The 24,871-nt window shown below is 41.2% G+C and overlaps 1 protein-coding gene across 3 annotated transcripts in view; it reads right to left on the reverse strand.

The window, feature by feature from the left end:
* Positions 1 to 24,871, reverse strand: part of CTTNBP2 (cortactin binding protein 2) — a 146,197-nt gene that overhangs the window by 107,638 nt on the left and 13,688 nt on the right. For 2 of the 3 annotated variants that reach the window (XR_016311998.1, XM_089672097.1), the window contains exon 2: positions 687 to 794. Coding sequence is in view for 2 of the 3 variants with exons in the window: in XM_089672097.1 (XP_089528223.1) it covers positions 687 to 794 (108 nt within the window). In the remaining variant the exon portion in view is untranslated. Of the gene's footprint in view, positions 1 to 686; positions 795 to 1,146; positions 1,183 to 24,871 lie in introns of those variants that run through there. The other variant, XM_089672098.1, reaches the window with a different exon arrangement.

The following is a 24,871-nucleotide window of genomic DNA, read 5'->3' on the forward strand; positions in this document are numbered from 1 at the left end:
TGGTTACTCTAAATCTCTGAGGAACTCCAGTAGCATTGAATTAATTTTCGACTTCCTGGCCCTTTCACTGTAACTATTATGAATCTAAGGTTGCCTTCACATTTTACCATGTTGCAGCTTAAGATTCAAAGCTCCAAAACACTCAACAATCAAAATCTAATGCTTTTAAATTGTGTCTGTTCAAATATGAGCTAAATGCCAGAAGCACAAAAAGGTGCGTGAGCTACAATTGAAGCAGAATGGGGTATTTTTAGTCCCATGACCATGGCCTAAAAAACATTGAAAATTAGCATTTTTGAAGTCTAAACAACTATTTCTTCCTGCTAGTAACTAACCTTTCATTGGCTAAAACAAAAATGATCAAGTCTGAATATTCTTGAAAAACACCTGAATATCCTGTAAATGTATGAATGCAGCCTAAAATTGATGGAGCCCGTACCCACTATATTCACCACAATGTAAAATACAGACCAAGCAATGGGACAAGGATTTCCTAACAATGAACAAAGCTAGTGGAAATCCTAGTGAAAAGTTAAGAACGTTTATGCATTTCAAATGGCACACTCAACAGTACCAGCCTGCAGCAAATACAGAAATGATAAAAAGTACCAGGTCACAAAATGCCTTCAATGAGCTCATTAAAAGAAGTGGCATTATTAAAAACAAGTATACAGATGGAAACTTACCCTCAAGGCTTCTATCACAAGATCCCTTGCTTCCAGCTCTCCTTCTAATATACTTAAAAGAAAACGCAATTCTGGCTTGCTCAAGTTTTCCACATTAAAGTCTTTCGTCTGCAATATAAGAAAAAAAAGATACAATTGATTGGTTGTTTTAAAAGACTATACAGTGTGTGTATACATTGATTATGTGCTACAGGATGTGATGTTGCAGCATTTACAAATGAAATGAATTAAAAGTGATGACTTCAAATGGCCTCTTTAGTTCTGATTGGATACAATTAAATTGATCTTATGGGAAATTTAGCTGCAAGTGTTCCACCATCATGGCTCCAAATTGGGCCCTCCTGCCAAGTCTATAAGGAGTGCACATTATCTCTGTGGACATTTCTTAAAGCGGTAGTAAACTCTGAAGAGAAGTTTCAAGCAATCATAAGACCACTATGTATACCATTTCTAAACACACCAGGATATGGCTTAGGCTCATAGCATCCTTTTTACGGTTTGTGCAGCTTGCTTTCTGATTTATCTGTTTTGGCCAAAGCTGTTGCCATATTTGTTGTTGCTTTCCAACTCCAGCTTCATCTGTACTCCTGCTCTGTCTTCTCTGTTAAAGCCAGAATCTCAAGCATGCTCAGTAACATTTAACCAAGCTTCGTTTATGTATACGGTTATCTTGCCGTCAAAATCCCGCAAACCAATAAGAATGCACTTGTAAATGTCCTCCCTGCATTGATCATGAATGCCATTGTTCACATCCCGTGACGTAGCTAGTCACATGGGGTGTTTCTGGAACACTGTGCTCTCATGGGGTTTCAATGCCGTGGAGCTATGCTTTGGGAGGCATAGACTGACAGCATGCTGAGTGTGCTGTCAGTAGGGGACAAAACACATGCTGAGGTCACTGACACAAACATCGGGTGATATCTCCTAAACAGTTTGTAATACTTTTAAAGCCATTTGCATGCAAGTAAATTTATAATGCTTTACATGGCTTAATGTTGAGCAGGGGAGTTTACTACCACTTTAGCACTGCGTCCTACTGAAGATTGTTTTAGAGGTTGAAATAGTTAAAAACTGTGTCAGATATTTGGTCATATTTGGCCCCATGAGAGGTGGTACCCCCTGATTTATTTTTCTAGTGATTATATTGTCACTGTTACAGATGAGGAAAAATGTTCAAATGTTTTGGCTACAGATGGCCCCATTAGGGAGGACCCAAGAGAGGAAGTATGACGTTATCCATCAAGAACCATAGCAGGGAAGCAGAAGTGTGATTTACACTGGAAAATCTGAGAGGAAATCCTGCTTGAGATATGAAAGCTGGTAGGTTATTCAACCAACCAGAATGCAAATAAAGCCTGATCCAATTTTTTTTTTAATTCTGAATGGAACAAGTAAAGATTTAAATAGTTTCTGTGTTCCTGTTTGAGCACATTTAAATTTTATAGCAGTGTCCTTTTGGGAGGGGGGGTTACTTTCAGCTCGTTTTCCCTTTCACACTTCTTAGAAAGAGAGGAAGTGGGAGAAATCTCTTCAATAGGGACAGCCATAAAAACCTGAAAAGATGCTCCAACTATTCCTCACTCAATTGAAAGTAAAAAAAAAAAACTTGAGGTGAACTTTTAACTACAATGATCTCAGTCAACTTGGAGTCTTAATTACATGAGCTTCTCCTACAGCAGCAATATAGCAGGTTGGGCCAAAACAAACACAGTGTCAGTAATCTTTTAGGGCATTTCACTAGGATCTATCATATTAGGTCCAGAACCAACACCCTTTATGCCCCTATTGGACTCAACTGGAGTAGTCAGATCAATCACACAATGACATTTGGATTCCTTTAAATAAATGAACCTATTTTTAAACATTGTTTACTTGATGATACCATTCTTAGCTCAGAAACAGAATGTGTAGACCATTGCTAAGTTGGTGGCTCTGTCAACGCAGGACTGACTGAATCTTGGCAGCTTACAAAGACTCACATTGGTCTGCACTTAGATCCACTAGGTTTTTTTTACAAATGTCATAACAGCCAAATTAATAGAATGGCTATTATGCTATCTCTCCTATGACATATACACTATATTGCCAAAAGTACTGGGACGCCTGCCTTTACATGCATTTGAACTTCTAAGTGACATATCGGCATGGATGTCACTCCACTTCCTCAAACTCAATCTTTCCAAAACTGAGCTCTTAGTATTCCCTCCAGCTTGTGCCCCCTCCTCTGACTTCTCCATCAAGATCAATAACACAATCATCAGTCCCTCCCCTCATGCCAGGGTACTAGGTGTAACTCTAGACTCCCATCTGTCCTTTCAGCCCCAAATCCAATCACTGTCCAAATCTTGTAGACTTCACCTCCGCAACATCTCCAAGATACGCCCATTCCTAACCTCAGAAACCACTAAGCAACTTATTCACTCCCTTGTTATATCTCACCTTGACTATTGTAACTTCCTCCTCATTGGCCTACCTAATCGCAGGCTATCCCCTCTTCATTCTATCATGAATGCTGCTGCCAGACTTATCCACCTTACTAACCGTTCTGTATCTGCCACCCCTCTCTGCCAATCCCTCCACTGGCTTCCCATTGCCCAACGGATAAAATTCAAAACATTAACAATAACGTATAAAGCCATTTATAACTCTGCCCCAAATTACATCACCGATCTTGTCTCTAAATATCACCCAAACCGAACATTCTCTTCTCCTCGCAAGACCTCCTACTCTCTTTATTCCTTGTCTCCTCCTCCCATGCTCGTCTCCAGGACTTCTCCAAGGCTTCCCCCATCCTCTGGAACGCTCTACCCCAATTTATCAGACTATTGCCTACTCTGCTCACTTTTAGGCGATCTCCGAAAACCTATCTCTTCAGGGAAGCCTATCCTGCCCTCAGCTAATAATGGAATCTTCCACTCTTCCAACCAGTCCATCCCCCACAGTTACTACTTTTTGTACCACTAGCCCCTCCCTCCTAGATTGTAAGCTCCAAAGGAGCAGTGCCCTCCTATTCCTCTTGTATTGAACTGTATTGTTGCTGTATTGTTTCCAGTTATATTGTAAAGCGCTGAGCAAACTGTTGCCGCTATATAAATCCTGTATAATAATAATAATTCAATGGCATCCCAGTCTTAGTCTGTAGGGTTCAATATTGAGTTGGCTCAACATTTGCAGCTATAACAACTTCAACTCTTCCGGGAAGACTGTGCACAAGGTTTAGGAGTGTGTCTATCTATGGGAATGTTTGACCATTCTTCAAGAAGCGCATTTGTGAGGTCAAGCACTGATGTTGGAACAGTTTCTGCTCTAATTCATCCCAAAGGTGTTCTATCAGGTTGAAGTCAGGACTCTGTGCAGGCCAGTCAAGTTCCTTCACCCCAAACTCACTCATCCATGTCTTTATAAACCTTGCTTTGTGCACTGGAGCGGGAGCATAGAATTGTCCAAAATGTATTGGAATGCTGATGCTTTAAGAGTTCCCTTCACTGGCGCTAAGGGGCCAAGCCCAACACCTGAAAAACAACCCCAAACCATAATCCCCCTCCACCAAACTTTACACTTGACACAATGCAGTCAGGCAAGAACCATTCTCCTGGCAACTGCCAAACCCAGACACATCCATCAAATTGCCCGACAGAGAAGCGTGATTCATCACTCCTCAGAACATGTCTCCACTGCACTAGAGTCCAGTTTTACACCACTGCATCTGACGCTTTGCATTGCACTTGGTGATGCAAGGCTTGGATGCGGCAGCTCGGCCATGGAAACCCATTCCATGGAGCTCTCTATGCACTGTTGTTGTGCTAATCTGAAGGCCACATGAAGTTTGGAGTTCTTCAGCTTTTGACTCTGCAGACATTTGGCGACTTCTGTGCACTGTGCGCTTTAGCATGTGCTGACCCGACTCTTTCATTTTCTGTGGCCTTCCACTTCGTGGCTGAGTTGCTGTTGTTCCCACTTTGTTATAATACCACTAACAGTTGACCGTGGAATATTTAGTAGCAAGGAAATTTCACGGATGGACTTGAGTTCATAAAGCTCCTGAGAGCTACTCATGCTTTCACAAATGTTTGTAGAAGCAGCCTGCATGCCTAGGTGCTTGATTTATTCACCTGTGGAGGTGATTGGAACACCTGATCCCAATGCGCTGGAGGGGTGTCCCAATACTTATGGCACAATAGTGTGTATATATATAATTTTCTGCCTGAGAAACTATGGGGTCAATTTATAGTTTTTTCACACAACTTTCACACATTTTCCCAACAGAATCTAATTAGAAATCTGTGCTAATCTTGGGTGAAAGTTGTGTGAAAACAATTATAAATAGGCCCCTATGTGTTCACACAGCAATATAATATCCTGCAAAGGACAGCAACACAGATGAAGACTTGTTTTTCTCACACTACCAAGCTATACTTTAATAATATTGACAACATTTTCCAAACGATGTTATCAATAGTGATGTATTATTTCAGAAAACCCAGCTATTGCTAGATATTACTAAAAGGCTAGTTCAAAATTGCAGTGACAAATTATAGAAATGATGATGACTAACTGTTCTGAAATCATCAACAATTCACAGTGTAGCAAGTTTTACTTCTCGCGAACCAAATCCCAGTCTCCACTTAGCGAGAAAATGTAAATATTGGTTGGATTACCACCTTTGGCAGGACCCATACATCTACACGTCAAAGATTCGCTCACTGGAGACATGAAGCACCAGATCTGCAAACAGTGCACAACTAATGTAGCACTACCCTCTTGAAAACTGCTGGCTTTGGGTCCCCCTTATTCCCTGCACAGCCAGGCAACACGTATTTTCCACACACAAGAAGCAGTCCATAGCTTTTTTTGTATTTATTAGGGAATTTAACTTGGATAGGGTAAAAGGGTTATGGGATGCCCAACATGATTGAATAATAACAAAGAAGGACAATTTCCTTCTCTAGACTACTACAAAAATGGCAGATAATTGACTGTGTTCTGGCCATAACCATGACAGTTTTTAGCAAAGTGACAACTTACAGCAGCTCAGAGTCTACTTGAGTGGATTTTTAGCAAAGTCCCATCTTGTAGGAGTGAACAAATTACCTGCCACCTGGCTACGGTATCTGATCCCAGGACAAGGTGTGGGTCAGCATTAGACTGTACCCCAACTTGCTAAGAACTTGCATCTAGCACACTTCTCCCTTCTAGGCCCTGGGGGTGTAGAGGTACTCACACTGTTCTTGTCCTACAGCTATGGACAGAACTCCTTTCAGGCCTTCTGCTGGGCTGGTTCCTCTCTAAGCTAAGCAGGCTGTCTTTCCCTGGTGGACTGCAGGGCAGTGGAGCTCCCTCCTGCAGCTTTCCTCCATCCTCCAACCTCTAGCCTGGAGTCAGAACCCTCCCTTCTCCAGGGTCCCCTCCAAGGCTACACAGCAGCACTTAACTCCTCCATTTTCCACCCGACTCCCCTGCTGGCCAGGCTCTGTCATACTTATGGGTTGGTCTGCCACACTGCCAGGCCTCCTGCCTGGGATTGATCAGACTCCCATAAATATGCATATCAGCCCCTCATCACCGCCACCTACTGACTTCTAGAAGCTTCTCAAGGCTTCTAGAGCAGGGGGAGGTACCAGAGGACGGACCTGCAGAGCCCTCCAGCTTAACCTGAAATAACCCTCTGTCTAAAGCCAGGTTTCTAGCAAGCCTCTACTCTCAGCAACTACACTAGGGGGTGCTAAATTAAATGGCCTGACCTTTTTGTTCTTTTCAATACTAAAATAGGAAACCATAGAGTTTCCTGAAAGAAAAAAGAAAAAAAAAACCATTCAGATCACTGTGATTGACCGAGTTCCAAAATGAAACATAATTAGTAATATGACTTTATGATGGTTATTGTTATTACTATAACTGAGCATATATTGTAGCAAAAAGAAACAGTGAAGACCCATTTCGCAATGTGATTGACAAAATAAGATATAGGATAAAGTGAGGTATAAATCTCCATGTTTCCTATAAGATCAAGCTTGGTTAGCTCTTCATCACCCCCAAGCCTCCGTATTGGTCCTTCATTGTACTGGAAGAATAGGTTCAGGAGGTAGGAGTGGCCAAACTTGTCTTTTAAAAAAAGAGAGATGTCCATGTAATTTTAACTGCCTACATCTCTGGATCTATGGAATATTCTGATACCGAGTTTCTGTTAAAGGTAACCACAAGTAATGAGTTTAAATTGTACAGGAATATGAAAGGTTTACTTTGAAGTGGAGTTTCATGCGAAACATTTTTTTCCTTTTAGTTTGAGGCCTCTGTTCACCCCGTAAATTCTTGTCCTAGATATATGACCCTAAGTGAGTGAAAATGTCCCCAGTTTGAGGGAAGATCCTACCCTGATAGCCACAACCTTAACAGGTGTCCACACCAGACCTCCTGCTCTGGTGGTTACCAGATAAGTTTTGGACTCTCTCTTACATTCAATCTCAGAGACAACAGTTGTATAGAGAGACAGCAATTAAAACCTGACAAAGGCACAATATAAAAAAAAAGTTATGTCTGAAGTTCCACATTAAGTCTAGACGAGTTCCAGGATTTAAACTATGTTGCAAAACAGACTGAATGTATGTATATTATTTTGTTCAGGATGTTCTGAAGGAATAAAATTACATATGATCATGTGATGGCTAGTTCTGTTCTTTATATAAATAGCACTGTGCATTTCTGAATGTAGACGTGACATGCTGAAATACCCCATTACTAAATATCAATAGGAACGTGCTTCAGAGAAAATACAGGGCTTGATTTACTAAAACTGAAGAGTTCAAAATCTGGTGCAGCTGTGCATGGTAGCCAATCAACTTCTAACAGCTTGTTCAATTAAGCGTTGACAATAAAACCTGGAAGCTGATTGTTTTTTATGCAGATATGCACAAGATTTTGCACTCCGCAGCTTTAGTAAATCAACCCCACAGTGTGAGCAGTATTGTTCAACTGGCTGACTGGGGACTTCTAGTTGTGGCTTCTGTCCATTCATTGTTAGTTCAAACTAATTTATCAGCACCAACTTTCTTTTCTTCCTTAACCCATTACATTTTACAGATATGCAGTGAAGAAAAAGAATTAAGTGAAGCAAATCTTTGGCATTACATTTTCTTTTATCTATTGCAAGCACTTTCTCTATGGGGCATCAAGGCTGCTGAAGGCTTATTAGTAAGCATTAGAAGTACTGCTGAGTCCAAAGATCAGCATCACTGCTGTCAAAATCTGCAGATTTGTGCATACTTACATATGCAAAATTTAAACTGTTGGAGGAGTCGAGGTTGTATAAAAAGCTTTTGATTTACTGGGTTTATCATTATTGATTAGGGAGAAACAAGGGATGATCAAGCAGGATGACAGAATGGTTAAACACAAGGAGGAGAGGCAGCTGAATAAACAACCAACTGCTTGTAGTGAACCTACCTTTTATGGTGGGATCCTCAGGTAAGAAGACCTCTCCACAGGCTAGGAGAGTAACTTCATCTGTTGACAATCCTAGCACTCTTCAGACAAACCCAATATTAAAATTACTTTCTTGTGTGAATGCTCTATAAGAGGCAGCTATGTCATAGCTCATTGGAAACCCACGTCCAAAGTTGAGGTAAGAGTACATAAACATACCTCTAAAGTAGACCTAAAGTTCGAAGCTGAATTTAAGGTCTGACTGCCCCTATGCTCAAATAAACACCTTTGACCTGAAATAGTCTTTTTCTGGGTTTGACAGGCGTCTGATTCCCTGCTATTTCTGTTGCAGTTGACAGACTGGATCTGTGAAAGGTGGAGACACTGACTGGCTGATTGAGCATCCAATCCATGCCATTCATTATAGTTCCAGCCCCTTGATCACTGAATTAGGTTAGAAGTAAAAGGGTACCTGGGGGAGGGTCTTGTGGGACCTGAAGGACGACTGCTCAGGGTCTCAGATATTTTGATACTCCTTATAGGTTTTACAGCCATTATGTAGCTGGGCATGATATTCAGTTTATGACTTTCTTTAAGTCTGCTTAAAGTAAGCCTGTAGAGAAATTTGACATTTCTAGTTGCCTGGCTTTCATGCAGAAACAACAGAATTTCTACTTTCCTAGTCAGTGACCCAAGAAATAGCAAGTGCATCAAGAGGTTTGAGTTCACTGTTAGCTAACTTGCTCTGGATGAGTGACTCAAAAAGAACTGAAATTAGAGGATTCGTATGACAGTCAAGCAACTAGCCTTTTCAGAAGGAGGAAACATTTAAAACGTGAGAGGTCATCAGCAATGTACAGCAATACTAAGCAACTTAAAAAAAAAAAACATGACAATTCTTACCCTGTTCCAGTGTAATCATTGCTTTTTTCACAGCCAGCTGGTCTTGCTAACTAAAAGGCAGGCACCTGCTCCACAGTGCCATAAATGATGAGTTTTGCAGAGCAATGCACTCATGTAGTGAGTAGAGAAACAATCAGACAGCCCCTGCATAGGGTTAGCTAAGACCTGCCCACGCAGATTACATGTGAGTGTAGACCAGGGGTCCTCAAACTTTTTATTCAGGGGGCCAGTTCATGGACCTTCACACTGTTGGGGGGCCGGACTATAGTTTGAAAAAAATATGAACAAATTCCTATGCACACCACACATATTTTATTAAAAAAAACAGGAAAAAACAATACAATATTTACAATGCACTGTACTCTGTAAAGCACTTGACACCGCAATGCACTGTAATGCACTTGACACCGTAATGCACTGTACACTAACGCACTGGACACAGCAATGCACTGTACTCTGCAACGCACTGGACACCCCAATGCACTGTAACGCACTTGACATCGCAATGCACTGTACACTAACGCACTTGACACCGCAATGCACTATACACTAACACACTGGATACCACAATGCACTATACTCTGTAACGCACTTGACATCACAATGCACTGTACACTAACGCACTGGACACTGCAATGCACTGTACACTAATGCACTGGACACCGCAATGCACTATACACTAACACACTGGACACCACAATGCACTATACTCTGTAACGCACTTGACATCACAATGCACTGTACACTAACGCACTGGACACCGCAATGCACTGTACATTAACGCACTGGACACCGCAATGCACTGGACACTGTAACGCACTTGTCACCGCAATGCACTGTACACTAACGCACTGGACACCGCAATGCACTGCACACTGTAACGCACTGGACACCGCAATGCACTGTTCTCTGTAACACACTTGGCACAGCAATGCACTGTACACTGTAACGCACTGGACACGGCAATGCACTGTACTCTGTAACGCACTGGATACTGTAATGCACTGGACACCGCAATGCACTGTACACTGTAACGCACTGGACACTGCAATGCATTGTACTCTGTAACGCACTTGGCACCACCATGCACTGTGCGGTGGTGATTATTTCCCCCTGATGAAGCCACGTGACCCGGTGGCATAACGTGTAGGAGAGGGGCTCTGACGTCACAACGCTTAAGGAGACCGGAAACACATACCAAGTACACAGCAGAGATTGTAAATACACACTGTGGATTGATTTTATAGCGGCTTAAAGTGATTTTGACTACAATTACATGTGAGTGCATAAATGTGTTAAAAGAAGTTAAGGCACTATGTTTTTCATTACTCTTTATGGTACATACATCTAGAAGGAAGAATCCTAAGGAAGTGAGGGGATCCCTAACTTTGAAGAGTGACATTCCCATCCATTTTTAAGTCGTAGTCACGGGCCGTAGTTTGAGGACCCTTGGTCTAGACCAGGGGTGGGCAAACTTTTTGACTTGAGGGCCGCAATGGGTTCATATATTGGACCCGGGGGCCGGACCAAGAGTACATGAATGATGTGTATGTGTCATCCATAGTAAGTATAGTAATATTCCCCCATAGTAAGCATAGTAATTAATCCCCCATATAGTAATTCATCCCCCATATAGTAATTCATCCCCCATAGTAATTCATCCCCCATATAGTAATTCATCCCCCATAGTAATTCATCCCCCATATAGTAATGCATCCCCCATATAGTAATTCATCCCCCATAGTAATTCATCCCCCATAGTAATTCATCCCCCATATAGTAATTCATCCCCCATAAAGTAATTCATCCCCCATATAGTAATTCATCCCCCATAGTAATTCATCCCCCATATAGTAATTCATCCCCCATAGTAATTCATCCCCCATATAGTAATTCATCCCCCATAGTAATTCATCCCCCATATAGTAATTCATCCCCCATAGTAATTCATCCCCCCTATAGTAATTCATCCCCCATAGTAATTCACCCCCCTATAGTAATTCATTCCCCATATTAATTCATCCCCCATAGTAAGTCCCCAAGTCCCCCCTGTGTCAATTCACTTACCTTTGCTCTGCGCATTCCTCTCGCCGTGTTCCCGCGCCGTTCCGGTGTAGCATGAAAATCTGTCTCCTATGAGGATCTGTCCCCCCTCGACGTATCTGCGCATGTGCCAGTTTCAGGCATTAGCAGCCGATCGGCGATCTCCGGCACATGCGCAGATACGTCGAGGGGGACAGATCCTCATAGGAGACAGATTTTCATGCTACACCGGTCTTCAGGTCGGATTGTGAGAGGAGCCTAACGGGAGCCTAGCTCCGCGGGCCAGATTAAAAGGTCCGCCGAGCCGTATACGGCCCGCGGGCCGTAGTTTGCCCATTGCTGGTCTAGACAGTCAATTGTGGAAGATGGTACATACAACTAGAGGGATCCCTAATACCTTCCTTCTCAGTTATGGGCTTGAAACATGCTCTCTACATTGTATCTAAACTCATACATAGTTTACCTGATTCTAGCAGTTTGTGGCTTCCAGTGACTGCATGCATGCACTGCATTAACAAAAAAAAAGAGAATTCACCTGAGACCAGCATTATCTCAGCTAGTGGTTCTATCCTTTTTTTTTTTTGCCTCGACACAGCTTAGATAGTAAAATTGTAAAATCTATTTGGCTGCACTCCAGTTGAAACATAGTTGAGGCAAAGTTTATCTCAGACACTTGTTTTTAAAATTCCCCCAAACTAATCAATTAGGTATGTGGAACAGATGCCTTCCATGTTTTCACTACAGGCTGTATCCAACTAAGCATAGACAAGGAAATGTTTACACCAACCTAGACTTGTGGCGGCTTGGTAAAAAGGAGTACCAGAAGTATAAGTTATATTTACAAAAGTGGCTCAGTATTCCGTGACATATTAAAAAGAGGTAATGTGTTTTGAAGGTATAGTAATCTATTAAATCCTTATTCTTCAGTCATATTTGATTATCTCAACAAGTTCAGTTTTCCAGTTTGGAGTGACTTGAATCATTCTCTTGACAAACACATTAAATCTGATCTATAAATGGGTTCCAGCAGGAATTTGTGCTATTCCTTAATTCCTCCCATATGTAATAATTTACTTGCAGACAGGGTCCTAGGGTTCAATCGGGGACTGTTTTTTCCATTATGCACTTGCATTTCTTGTCTCAGGTTATACGTGACATGCCATGATAAACCATGACTGTACACAGGGTGGAATTCTTACCAGAAAGTCAGCTTATAACTCACTTGTATATAAAAACATTAAAACTTGTGATGTTTAAATTGATCAGACGTCAACACTATTTGGAAAGCTGTGTGGTTCAAGCTTGCTTTGTACATTCTGTTTCTAGTAAACAGAGAGCACTTACAGATATCAACAAGTGACTTTTTACTTCATATATTGTTTCAGTTGCTAAAATAAATCTTCCCACCATCGCATTCTCAAAAGGGGAAAAAGATACAAATCTTTCACTGACTTAGGGAGGAAGGTGGCCTTAGGCTTCAAGACAGCTTTGTTCTTGTACAACACTGTCAAAAGCTTTGTACAAGACAAGGCCACTAACTCAGGAGATTATCTGTATAGAGGAGGTAACACCAAAAAAGGACACATTGAGAATGGGGTTGGACAAAGAAATATCTCTAATAGGCAGACTTTGAAGGATGATAGAACCAATTTATGGTACCTTGAAAACATAGAGGAGCATACAGAGGGAGAAATGTGTGTGACACCCAGTGCAAAGGTCTAAACTAGGGAGTGACAGGCCAATAGTCTCTGAAACAAATTGGCCAAGGCTGACATTTACACAAGAGTGTCCATGGCAAATGCTCTAGGGTCCCTGGACCTGATGACAAATCTGTCCAGCTTCTTGCTCAATCTGGACAGCAGAAGATCTATTTGACATCTTCCTCCTTCAGCAAAAGGCTTGAAACACTTCCAGATAGAAAGCTCATTCCCCGGCTCTGGACTGAGCAAGTTCACATTCAAATTTCCCATGCCTGAAATGTGGATAGCAGACAGGGCCAGAACGTTCAGTTCTGTGCAGATAAGGATTGAAATCTGCATCCTTTTGAGCACCGTGACTTCTGCTGTCTCCATGATAGTTAGTAGGCCATGGCAATAATATTGTCCAACTACATTCTCATCAGTTGCCCACAGGAGTGAGGGACAGCTAAATCACCTTGATCTCTAGAATGTTGCTAGAAAGACTGGCTTCCTCTGATGACCAATTCCAAGACTGTTCCCCAACCATTCAGGCTTGCATCTATCATGAGAACTCCCCACATTTTTAGAGGAAAGGGCTTCTCTAACTCCAGTGCTGGACTGGAGATTTAACAAGCTGGGGAAAGTCTGGCCTGATGGATCAGATGCATGAGTAGTACAAGGACTGAGTCTATGTGTCCCACACTGCCAGAGTGCTGATTTGCAATGGTCTGAGTGAAACTGGCATTATGGCACAGCCTCCAAGGAGGAAACGATTGGCACAAGACCCTCACCCTTTCTTAGTGGGGCATGCTAAGGCAAAAAAGGGCTTTACAGAGGGCTTCTAACCTCTTGTCTACCAGTCTACGAGGATTATCGTCTAAGCAGGTTGTGAGGGTCTAGAACTGACAGTATCTACCACTGGAACTGCCCACTTTCATAGAAAACTATTCAACAAGACTTTGCTGAATTTGGTTTAGAGGAGTAAAAATTTATAGGACCCCATGCTGGAGACCTGTGAATGAACAAACTAAGGATGTGTAGCAATGGCATCCTTAAGCTTGGATGAAATCTCCCCTCCTCAGGCATGTCAATCCAATTTTCCTGAAAGAGAGGGACCATCCTCAACTACTACCTCCTCCTCAGGTACTTTGTCTGGTTGAAGGGCAAAGTGAAAGACTGATTCAAGAAGGAAGGTTGAAGGGGCACAGCTGTGACCCCTGCTATCAATGACCTTTAAAAAGGCCTAGGATTCTATCCATAAAATCTGACATTGTGGCAGAAAATTCTTCTCTAGATAAGAAAGATCAGATGGGCCTGAAAAAGTGGCCAAAACAAGGCAGGAAGAAAGACTGAAAGCAGCCAATAGAATAAAGGGTACTAGGGCCCTGTGTAGATAAATTGGTACCAACGTTGGCGCTATGAGCTGAGCCTGAGCTAGCAAAGCCATCTGACTCTTTTGCTATCACTGTGGACTACCATGATCTGTGACATCTGTCCCCAGATGTTACACACGATATCAACTGCTGTCGAAAGGGAGGGGAGGGGAATGCTTGGTGCCAAACACTGTATGCTGTTGTGAGACAATGTTGGGACTGCTGTGCTAATAGGAGGACCGGGAGCTGTTGTCAGTCAGAAGGCACGTACAGAATAAAGAAGCAGTGCATGCAGACTCAGTAACCCACATGCGGATGATGCAGCGCAGGCACATTGAGCCATACAGGTACAGTGCATGCCAAGGTCATGCACACGCACTAGGGTACCAAACAACAAATAAAGGGGTGCTCTCAACCCTGTGGAAGTCCATATACAGTCACAAGCCCAGGAACAGATAAAAACATTCACTCTAATGTTGGGTTTAAAACCATGACATGTAGAAGTGCCCAGATTGACACATCACCAAGCCAGCAGAGAGGAGAAACACATATTCCCCGAAGCTGAAGGATGACACATGATCCTGGGCCTACAACTGTAGGTTGACAGCCCAAGAGCCTCATTGCACTTGGTATTTTTTTTTTACATACTGGAAAGTTTGTACTGGTGCCAATGTAGTAATTTGTGCAACATTTTGTATCAAAATTGGCACCTTGGGCAGAATGTTTACAGTGCTCCCACTAAAGATTGTATACTGGCAAGATTGGGAGGGGTCAGATCCTATATTGGCTTTGCCCTCCATGATGGGCATACACACATAGGTATCAACCAATCCAGAAGCTACAAAGAGCAACAGTGGCTATAGTGGACCCAGGGAACCTGACAGAAGAATCATCAGACAAAAAAACCTCCATAGAAACGAGGTAAACTTCTCTTAATATAGAGAACAGGTCCATTACCTGAGGACACTAGCAAAATTTGGGCTAAGTGGCAGTGGAAGAGGTTTTATAGGGCATCTCCCAGCAGCTTTCTTTTTCCACTCACCTGAAGGTAGCTGCAAATAATCTAGGATAATCAAGAAAAATGGAAAACTCTAAATCAAGTGGTTGTTGAACAAATTTCACTCCTTTCAAATGGCCTCCAGACAAAACCCCTAAAGCGATAATAAACACAAAACCAAAAATTAACATATTTCACCTTATCAATTCTTAGATGTAGTTGCTGCATTCGTTTTCTCTTTTAGATTTTTTTTAATAGGTGATCTAACCAGTAACACATTAGGGTGCCTTTGGTCTGGATGAAGGAGCAACAGAGATACCTAAGTAAAGCAGTATCGTTAATCTGGGGGAGGGAACTGTTAGGTGTACTAGTAGATTTAAATCCACTAACTAGCCAAACTTCAACTCACACTTTTTAAGCAGTTACAGCAACAGTTTTTTTTTCTTTTCGAATAAAGGTTTTACATAAACCCTCTCAGTAAATGGTTTGTCTCAACCCTTTGACTGCTACATCCGCATGACAGCTTGTTCAGTTGAAAAACAACAGACTTACTGGCCAGATCACCAGGTGAAAAAAAGGAAAGAAAGCATTAGAAAGAAAACTAATGTAGCCATCACATCTAAGAATTGGTAACCTGCAATGTAATAAAATGTTTGTTTTGGTTTTAATATCACTTTAAATGTATTTATTTTGTGCTTCAGTGATGAGGACAATGCTGTTTCTCAGATCAGATTTCCCTGACTGAAAACTATGTCAAACTCTATTAATAAATATGATTTTAAAGACCTTGTGCAATTAGTTGGAGCTTTCTTTTGCTTGCTCATATGCATGTTGCGTAGCCTGGGTAATTCCAAGTCTTCCTCTTGTAAGTAAAAATGGCATGAATAGGCCTGTTCATACACGTGCACATATATACGTGCAGTGAGCATCAAATGAACAATTGCACTATAGCTCTTAGATTGTAAGTTCCCAGGATCAGGCCCTCCTATCCATCTTGTATTGAACTGTATTGTTGCTGTATTGTCTCCCGTTATATTGTAAAGCGCTGAGCAAACTGTTGGCGCTATATAAATCCTGTAAAATAATAATAATATTATAGGGCTAATGTGCTCTGTGGATTTGTCCTGACAGATCTTCAGCTATTACTGCCTTGTGCCAGAGTCCCAGAGCTTCTATAATGTGCTATCTGTCATTACCCAGCTTGCTATTTGACCTTAGCTTCTATTCGCCCTCTGGCTTGTTATGCGATTGCTAACTTTGTTACTGAACCCTAGCCTGACCCCAACTTTGCTTTCATCTTGTGATCTGGCACTCTACTACTCTGCCAAACCATTGCCAACCTATGTCTGATACTTGACCTCTTCATAGCCTGATGCCCAATATATTGCATGAACTTCCATCTTTTGAATTTGTACTTCTTTTGAATTTGTCAATGCCTCGCTCTATTCCTTTGATCCTGCTGGTTGCAATCTAGGACAACCCATACCATATGGAGCTATGGTGAACACTAGGAGCTTCTTAGATACTGTGCCTTTGGGGAATCTACATCACTGCTGCTGCTAAGATATATAATATGTCCAATGGGTTGGATGCATGCACACTGGCAGAGATTGTTTCATTAGACCACAGGAAGGCAGTCAACAGATACCAAAGTCATGCTCCCCTGTATGCAATATAAGAACATAAGGCAACCTGGTTTTTGAAAATGTTTTTCTTTATAAAATAATACCGTAGAGTTTGAGATATAGGGCTATGCAATAACCCAAGCATTTTCTTTCTAAAAATAAAAACGTTTACTTCAAAAAAATGAAGGTGATCACAAACACTATGTATGTGGTCAATTAGGATGTGCACAAAAAGGATATGTGTGTGTCTTATATATTACAAAAAAAGGAAAAGGAAAAACACCATTAACAGGCAAAAAAGGAAAAACACCATTAACAGGCAAACATTGAGTAGAACAGAAATCCAACAGACTCTATTCTAAGGAAATGTGTCTCAGAACAAATATTAGATTTGCACTGCAATCTCACTAGTTGTCCACTGTATATTCTTCCATAACCATTCCTTTCTGTATTTTCATTCGTAAAGAAAAATCAATGACTGAACGGGACTATCGAATTACCTGTAAACAGTGAACTAATGGAAAATAGACACTGCAGTGCCATTTAATCACAGATGTCACCTTATCAATTTGTAAAACATGTTGCATAGCAACACCTTAGTATTCCAGAAGCAAGACAAGCAGTCCATTGCTATACCAAATCAGCAAGCCTTACACCTATTCAGTATGGAGAGAACAGAAATAATGCACAATAAATCGTAGGCTAACCTCAACTTTCCCAGCTTGAAATGGTACACCATATATATCCGTTACATTTTCTGTCTTGCAGTGGAGAAAGGCCATCCTCTAAAGGTCACCATAGATTTGATTTTCTGTGATACTCCTACATTGGTCAGGTAGCCTCGTAGGGGAAATTCATTATGCAGGCAAGAGAGTGGGTGGATTCTCTATACAGCAGCCAACAAACACATCTACACTGCAATGGATACGTCTGCTTGACTTATCTACCATGCCAGTTCAATATGAAAACAAGAACAACTGGTTATTAGTGTGCCAAAGACAAATATTATTTTAAAAGAAACACAACAAAGGGCTAACCATTTATTAAGAGTACATCCACACACCACATTAATCGCATTTAGAACTTGATCAAATAGAAAATAATGTGACCATTCCAAACACTTTATACACACAGAGCATTTATATTGTGTTTGATTCTAAAGCACCATCATATATTTCAAAAAGACAATGGGGTTCATTTACTAAAACTGGAGAGTGCAAAACCTGATGCAGCTCTGCATAGAAACCAATCAGCTTCCAGGTTTGTTGGTCAAAGCTTAATTGAACAAGCTGATGTTAGAAGCTGATTGGCTACCATGCACAGCTGCACCGGATTTTGCACTCTCCAGTTTTAGTAAATCAACCCAAATGTATACATGAACATTGGTAGACACACACCAATTAGACTTTCCTTCATTTGCTCTGTTAAATTAGTAAAAGATACCAGTAGCTACATATAGTATGGGCCTGAATAGGTCAAACTCCCTAACAATTAGTGGTATGTTTTGTAAATCTAACAGATCATATCTAAGAAGATTGAACTGGGGTGGGACCAACATAAGTAGACCTATATACCCCTAGATCACAGCTGGACAGATTGGATGATGATAGTGTCCCTCAGTCACTAGCTGCTGGGGAAATGGTTGATTAGAAAATGTGTTCAAATTCAAGGAAGGAAGCCAAAGCATTATATTTATAAAGATAGGTTAGGAAAAGCCACATGTCCATGAAGTTCAACCAAATGACAAATACATTAATAAAAAACACATTAATAATAAAACATTTTATAGTACTCTATATGCACAGGTGACCTACAGGAGAACAAAAAAACCCTTTAAAAATCATGGTCCAATTTGCTTTAATGTAGAATAAAATACCTCCTTGATCCTCAAAAACAGTTGGATACTCTCTGGATAAACATTTTGTGAAAGCAGCAATAGGAAGCCTCATTAACCTCAGTTGCTATAGGTGTTTGAGGGTTTAAAACAGTGGTACCAAACATGTGTCTTGTGTATTGCAATGCAGCCTTCTGGCCCCTTGTTGGCGGCACACCATATTCTGGGCCACCCTCTTGTTGGGCACCACTTTGCAGAGTGCAGTGGGGTTCCAGGAGCTGAAATTCTCTCAGGAGAGTGACGCTGCAGCATGTGATCAGATAAGGTGGGTTACATTTCACTGCCACACTACACTGATCAGAGTAGGGTTAAATGTCATTGTCACACTGTACTGACCATCACCAGAGAGGGGTTAAACTTCATTGCCACACTACACTGATCACCAGAGAGGGGTTAAACTTCATTGTCACACTGCACTGATCACCAGAGAGGGGTTAAACTTCATTGCCACACTACACTGATCACCAGAGAAGGGTTAAACTTCATTGCCACACTACACTGATCACCATAGAGGGGTTAAACTTCATTGCCACACTACACTGATCACCAGAGAAGGGTTAAACTTCATTGTCACACTGCACTGACCACCAGAGAGTGGTTAAACCTCATTGTCACACTGCACTGATCACCAGAGAGGGGTTAAACTTCATTGCCACACTGCACTGACCACCAGAGAGTGGTTAAACCTCATTGTCACACTGCACTGATCACCAGAGAGGGGTTAAACTTCATTGCCACACTGCACTGATCACCAGAGAGGGGTTAAAGTGTTACCAAACCCAGGACCCTGCATTCACTATATCTGGTCTCCCACAGTACACAGAAGATATAAATGCAATTATTTTAGTAAATATAAACTGCTAAATACCTTTTCTCATCAGCAGTTACAGCAGTCTTGTGACTTCTATTAGTGTCCAGCTGAGCACTGGTTAAAGCTTCTTGTATGAGATTGCATAACCCCTGACCCTCTGACTGGACAGTACTGATTGGCCCTGTGCTGATCACATGCACTCTCCCAAGAAAAAGAAAAAACTCTCTAGCGGTACACAACAAACAGAGCATGTGTAGAGTGCCCCAGAGGCTGTGTTCTATCAGGAGATGAAATGGAGAATGTGAAAGAAGGGGAGGATCAGAGAAGACAGGATGAAATATCCTTTTTACACAAAGCGGAGGATTACCCCTTAAGTATAACAAGCATGCTTTACTGCATATACAGACTGATTTTACTGTTGTGGGTTTAGTTACGCTTTAAATGCCACTGTCTTCTGCTTTGAAGAAAAGTAAAGTGATAATCTCTTTAGTTGTCTTCAAAGAAGGAACTTCAATGGCCATTTTGTTGTAGCTCATGTCCAGAAAATACAAGATAAGTCCGGACATAGGAATGTAAACATAGTTATGGCCAGGCTTCATGGGTGACAGAAAAGGCCTACAAGTATGGCATTTGCATTAAACAATACATTGACAAACAGTACAGTGCATTTTAAACTACTGGGGCCCCTTGTTTGCATATGTCGGTTTATGAGTAAGGTTCACCTAGCCTTTAAAATAACACTTTAATCTAACCTACTTCTTATGGATACCAAAACATAGTGTAAAAAACCCACGTACCGTGCATCTTCAGCGCACCACATTCAAAACGCACTGGGTGTGCGATCTGCTGCGGGTTTCAATGTATTTCTAATGACACCCCAAAGCAGTGTGTTTGCCTGCACCAGATCGCATAATGCTATATAGTTGCAGTGTATTTTTAAAAGACGTTCATGCACTAATTTTGGTGTGATTCCAATGAATGGGCTGAAAATTGCATCACACTGAATTGCACAGGAACCTGTAGAAAGTTCCTGTGCAATACCGGAGTGAACTGGCACTTAAAGCTACAGTATTTTACTCATTGTTAAGAATATGTTAATACTTTCATATCCATAGTTTGGGCACAGGTGCACTTTAGTTACCATATTATATATTTAGCATTATGTTTTATTTTTTAATTTTAAATAGAGTGGGGAAGGATTAGAACGTCTATCATTTTTTCTGATGTGACCCCATTGGGGAAGTTTCCCCCTTAAATCCTGCCCCAGTGATACTAGGGAAAAAAAAAAGTGTAAGAGGCATCACCAGGACAGGAAGACACGGACAGGAATACAAAAACTGAAATCATGAGGTTCTGCTTTTCTTTTTGTATGTGCAGCAACCTAGGCTAAAGCAGTATTAAAACCAAAACTGTAATATATTGCAGCTTAACAATCATTAGATGTGGTGGCTGCATTAGTTTTATTTTTTAGGCTATTTCCCTCTGGCTTCACCTAACGATTGGGCTAGTAAGGCTACGTTCACACTAGCTTTGTCAGCAGGTGTCAGACAGGCCTTTGGGAAGCGTTTTTAACGCTTCTCAAATGCCTATGTAAATTCTGCACATGGCTGCACACAGTGCTGTTCACGCGGAAGCATTAGCATCGCATTGCGTTGCGGTAAAACTGACGCCTCGGGGTTTATTTACTAAAGCTGGAGAGTCCAAAATCAGACTCCCTTCTGCATAGAAACCAATCAGTTTCTAACCTCAGCTTGTTCAATGAAGCTTTGGCAATGAAACCTGGAAGCTGATTGGTTTCTATGCAGAAGGGAGTCTAATTTTGGACTCTCCAGCTTTAGTAAATAAACCCCCTCGTGTCGAGTCAGGAGGAGTTGAAGCCTCTCATTCAAGTCTATAGTGCCGCTCCGCGGTTGCGGAGCGTCAATACCATTTAACTTCATTATAGGAGTTTGTGGTGCAGTTTTAACGCTTGGCAAACACCTATCAAATGCTTCAAAACTGCTCATAGGGCGTTTTAGGAGCATTTGGGGAACGTTTGAGGAGCGTTAAAAACGCTTCCCAAATGCCTGTCTAAACCTGTCAAACGCTATAGGGGCGTTTGGCAAGAGTTAGAAATAAAGTCAATTGTGAACAAGCCCTAACATACCTCCTGTCAAATGTGTCTCCACTCTGAATGGAGAAGAAACAGAGACACCTTTGGACAACAGCATTGTTAGTCTGGAGGAGGTGAGTGTTAAATGTACTAGCAGATTTAGATAAACTAACAAATTAAAGACAAACTCCAGCCAAAACTTTTTAAACTGTTACAACAACAGTTTTTTTTCCTTTTGGGATACATAAAAGAAATAAAAGCAGACCATTGTAAGCATCCCTGTCAGTGGTAAATGGTTTATCTCAACTTCTACTACTACATCTGCATGACGGCTTGTTCTGTTAAAAACAAAAGAGATACTGGCAGGATCGCCAAGTGAAAATAAAGGAAACAAAGCCTATAAAAACTAATGCAGCCATCACATCTAAGAACTGATAAGCTACAATATGATAAATGTTTCCTTTTGGGTTCATCACTGCTGTAACTAGCGTCAACTGTGTATATTAACATAGCTCATGGTGTTTTTTTTTTTTTTTCCATTGTAGATATGTGTTAATTTAAAAAAAAGAAGAAAAATGTATTTTTGCATAGAAATGGCATATACCTGTTGGTAAAGCAGGTCCCAGCATCTGGACTGGGAGTGGGAGGAGCAGCAATTTGAGGCAGTCACAGTTCTACTCCTTAGCATACGCATTTTTACTGGACAAGAGAGTATACAGGAGCAACCGCACTAATTGGCTGCTACTCCTTCCCTGTCCAATCACAGGCTAGGGCTGGTATGAAATCATTTTGTATTGCCTAATTGCAATATTGTTTGCAGAGAGGCCTGGAACCTGACTGGGCTATCTGATGGATGTGCCTGGATCCCTGGCTGAGCACATTCTTTAGAAACAAAAACAGTTTCTATGTATTTAACTTTGTAGCATTTTTCCTGCAATTCAGCTTAATGAATAAGCTTGCAAATGTAATGATAACAGCTTTTTTTTTTTTTTAATGATCAGTGATGCCTTTTTGGATATAGCATTGGGTCAAAGATAAAGCCTCATAAAACAAGCCAAATGAGCTGATGAATCAGGAGCACAAAATGAATTGATCAGCACTGCACTGAATTAATATTGCATAGACTATCGTTTGATTCTCCTGCACATGGCTTTAAGAGATGCCCAAAAAATATAAATTGATCTGGTCAGCTAAGTTAGGGAAGGACAGGAAAAGGATCAATGTACATTTACTGTAATTAGTGCAGCCCATGAAAATACAGTATGGATCGCTATTTTACAGATGCTCTTTGTTACAAAAAACATGTATAATTGAACACAATGAGATTGATGAATCTCATAACTGAAAGGTATTAAAATCTGTTATGCAGTGCAGTATATTGAATTGCAGAACTTCCCTCCATTTTCACTTATATAAATGATTTTGTGACCCTGCATACAATAAGCCTGAACAATATTGCCAAGCATGTTCACCCAATTATACTTTGAAATTCAGCTCTGAATCCAGCAATTACCTATGATGCAATATTTCACCCAGTCTGTATTGCAATGTGTCGATCACATAGCTGTAAAAGGTTTTCTGATTATGGCAACAAGATGAGGATAGACATATTTCTGTAATAAGCAAACTGTGACTGAAAGCAGCGAAAGCCACTTGTCAAAAACAGGTCAAGCCAGATATATAGAGGTTGATTTACTAAACACAAATAGGCTGCTCATTTGCTAACGGAATTTCCCCCAGAGCTTAGTGAATGATGTTAAAAGAGAAATATGGGTTATATATATCTATATATACATAAAAACGTTATACTGATGCTGCATCTGTCCTACACTGGCTATGCACAGAGAACTGAGCAATCAAACACCACTGATTGCTCAGTTCCCCCCTCTACTCTGAGCAGAGAGCCATGACTGTTAGTCACCAGGCCATAGGACTGGCCATACTTTTCCTTTAAGGTCTGAGGACTTCCATTATCCAATCATGTGCAAGCATAAATTAGTTTGTTTTTTTGTTTTTTTTTTGTAATTTTCCTTGTGCGTGATTTGGTGTTGTTTTGCAAAGTATAATTTCACCACATTCACAAAGCTCTGGGGCAAATTTCCGTGCAAAATGCAACATTCCTTGCAAAGTGCACAGCCTATCTGCCTTTAGTCAATCAAACCAATGGCCTTTTGAAGTTATAAAGAAAAATTGACCAATCCTTGAATTAAAATTTGGCCAATCCCCACCTGCATTCTTATTTATCCTTTACTGTGAGGGATGTAATCACTGGCCAATAAAGTGGCAGAAAGGGTGGAGCCAAGCAAGAAAATATAACTTTTGCTACCTTCATCTCTAGATCTATTGGACATGCAGTTTACTGAAGGTAAACAGTCTATTAATTATGTTTATGCTGCGTGTAATTGCCCGGGGACATCAATCACTATTAGTATATCCCTTCAAATCCATAGTGAGAGCTTACTTCCAATCTCAATGGAGCTGAATTCCTAAAGGAATAAAGACTACATATTGTAAAATTAATTTTCACTGAGCCAGTCATATGCACATGTTTATGTATTTCCCTTTTACATAATTGGGAGATCAAAATATCAGACATATCAGCCTAGATGTCACACCACATCGTGAAAAATCAATCTATATAAAATTGAGGTCATAATATTTCCTCCTCCACGTGCCTCTTTCCCTGACTTGTCTGTCAAAATCAACGGCTTAACCATCAACCTGTCCCTGTATGCCAAGACATAATCCTAGACTCTGAACTATCCTTTCAGCTCCACATCCGTTCACTGTCCCAAGCTTACCACCTCAACCTCCGCAATATCTCCAAGATACGCCTCTTCCTAACCAATGACACCACAAAACTTCTAACTCACTCCCTGGTCATCTCCTGCCTTGAATACTGGAACTCCCTCCTCAATGGCTTACCTTTGCATTGGCTATCCCCCCTCCAGTCGATCATGAATGCTGATGCCATTCTCATCCACCTTACCAATCATTCAGTGTCTGCCACCCCTCTCTGCCAGTCCCTCCAGTGGGTGCCACTCACCCAATGAAAAAAATTCAGGATACTCACAACAACTTACAAAGTCATCCACAACTCAGCCCCCAGCTACATTACTAACCTTGTCTCAAAATACCAACCAAATCATTCGCCTCATTTCTCCCAAGATGTTCCGCTCTCTAGCTCCCTTGTCACCTCCTCTTATGCTTGCCTCCAGGACTTCTCCAGAGCCGCTCCCATCCTCTGGAACTCCCTTCCCCAATGTGTCCAACTATCTCCTACTCTATCCACTTTTAAACAATCCCTGAAAGCTCATATCTTCAGAGAGGCCTATTCTGCCCCCACCTA

The sequence above is a fragment of the Staurois parvus genome, unplaced genomic scaffold (assembly GCF_062004578.1).
Source record: "Staurois parvus isolate SC_StPar_1 unplaced genomic scaffold, SC_StPar_1.0 ptg000120l, whole genome shotgun sequence".
NCBI classification, from domain to species: domain Eukaryota; kingdom Metazoa; phylum Chordata; class Amphibia; order Anura; family Ranidae; genus Staurois; species Staurois parvus.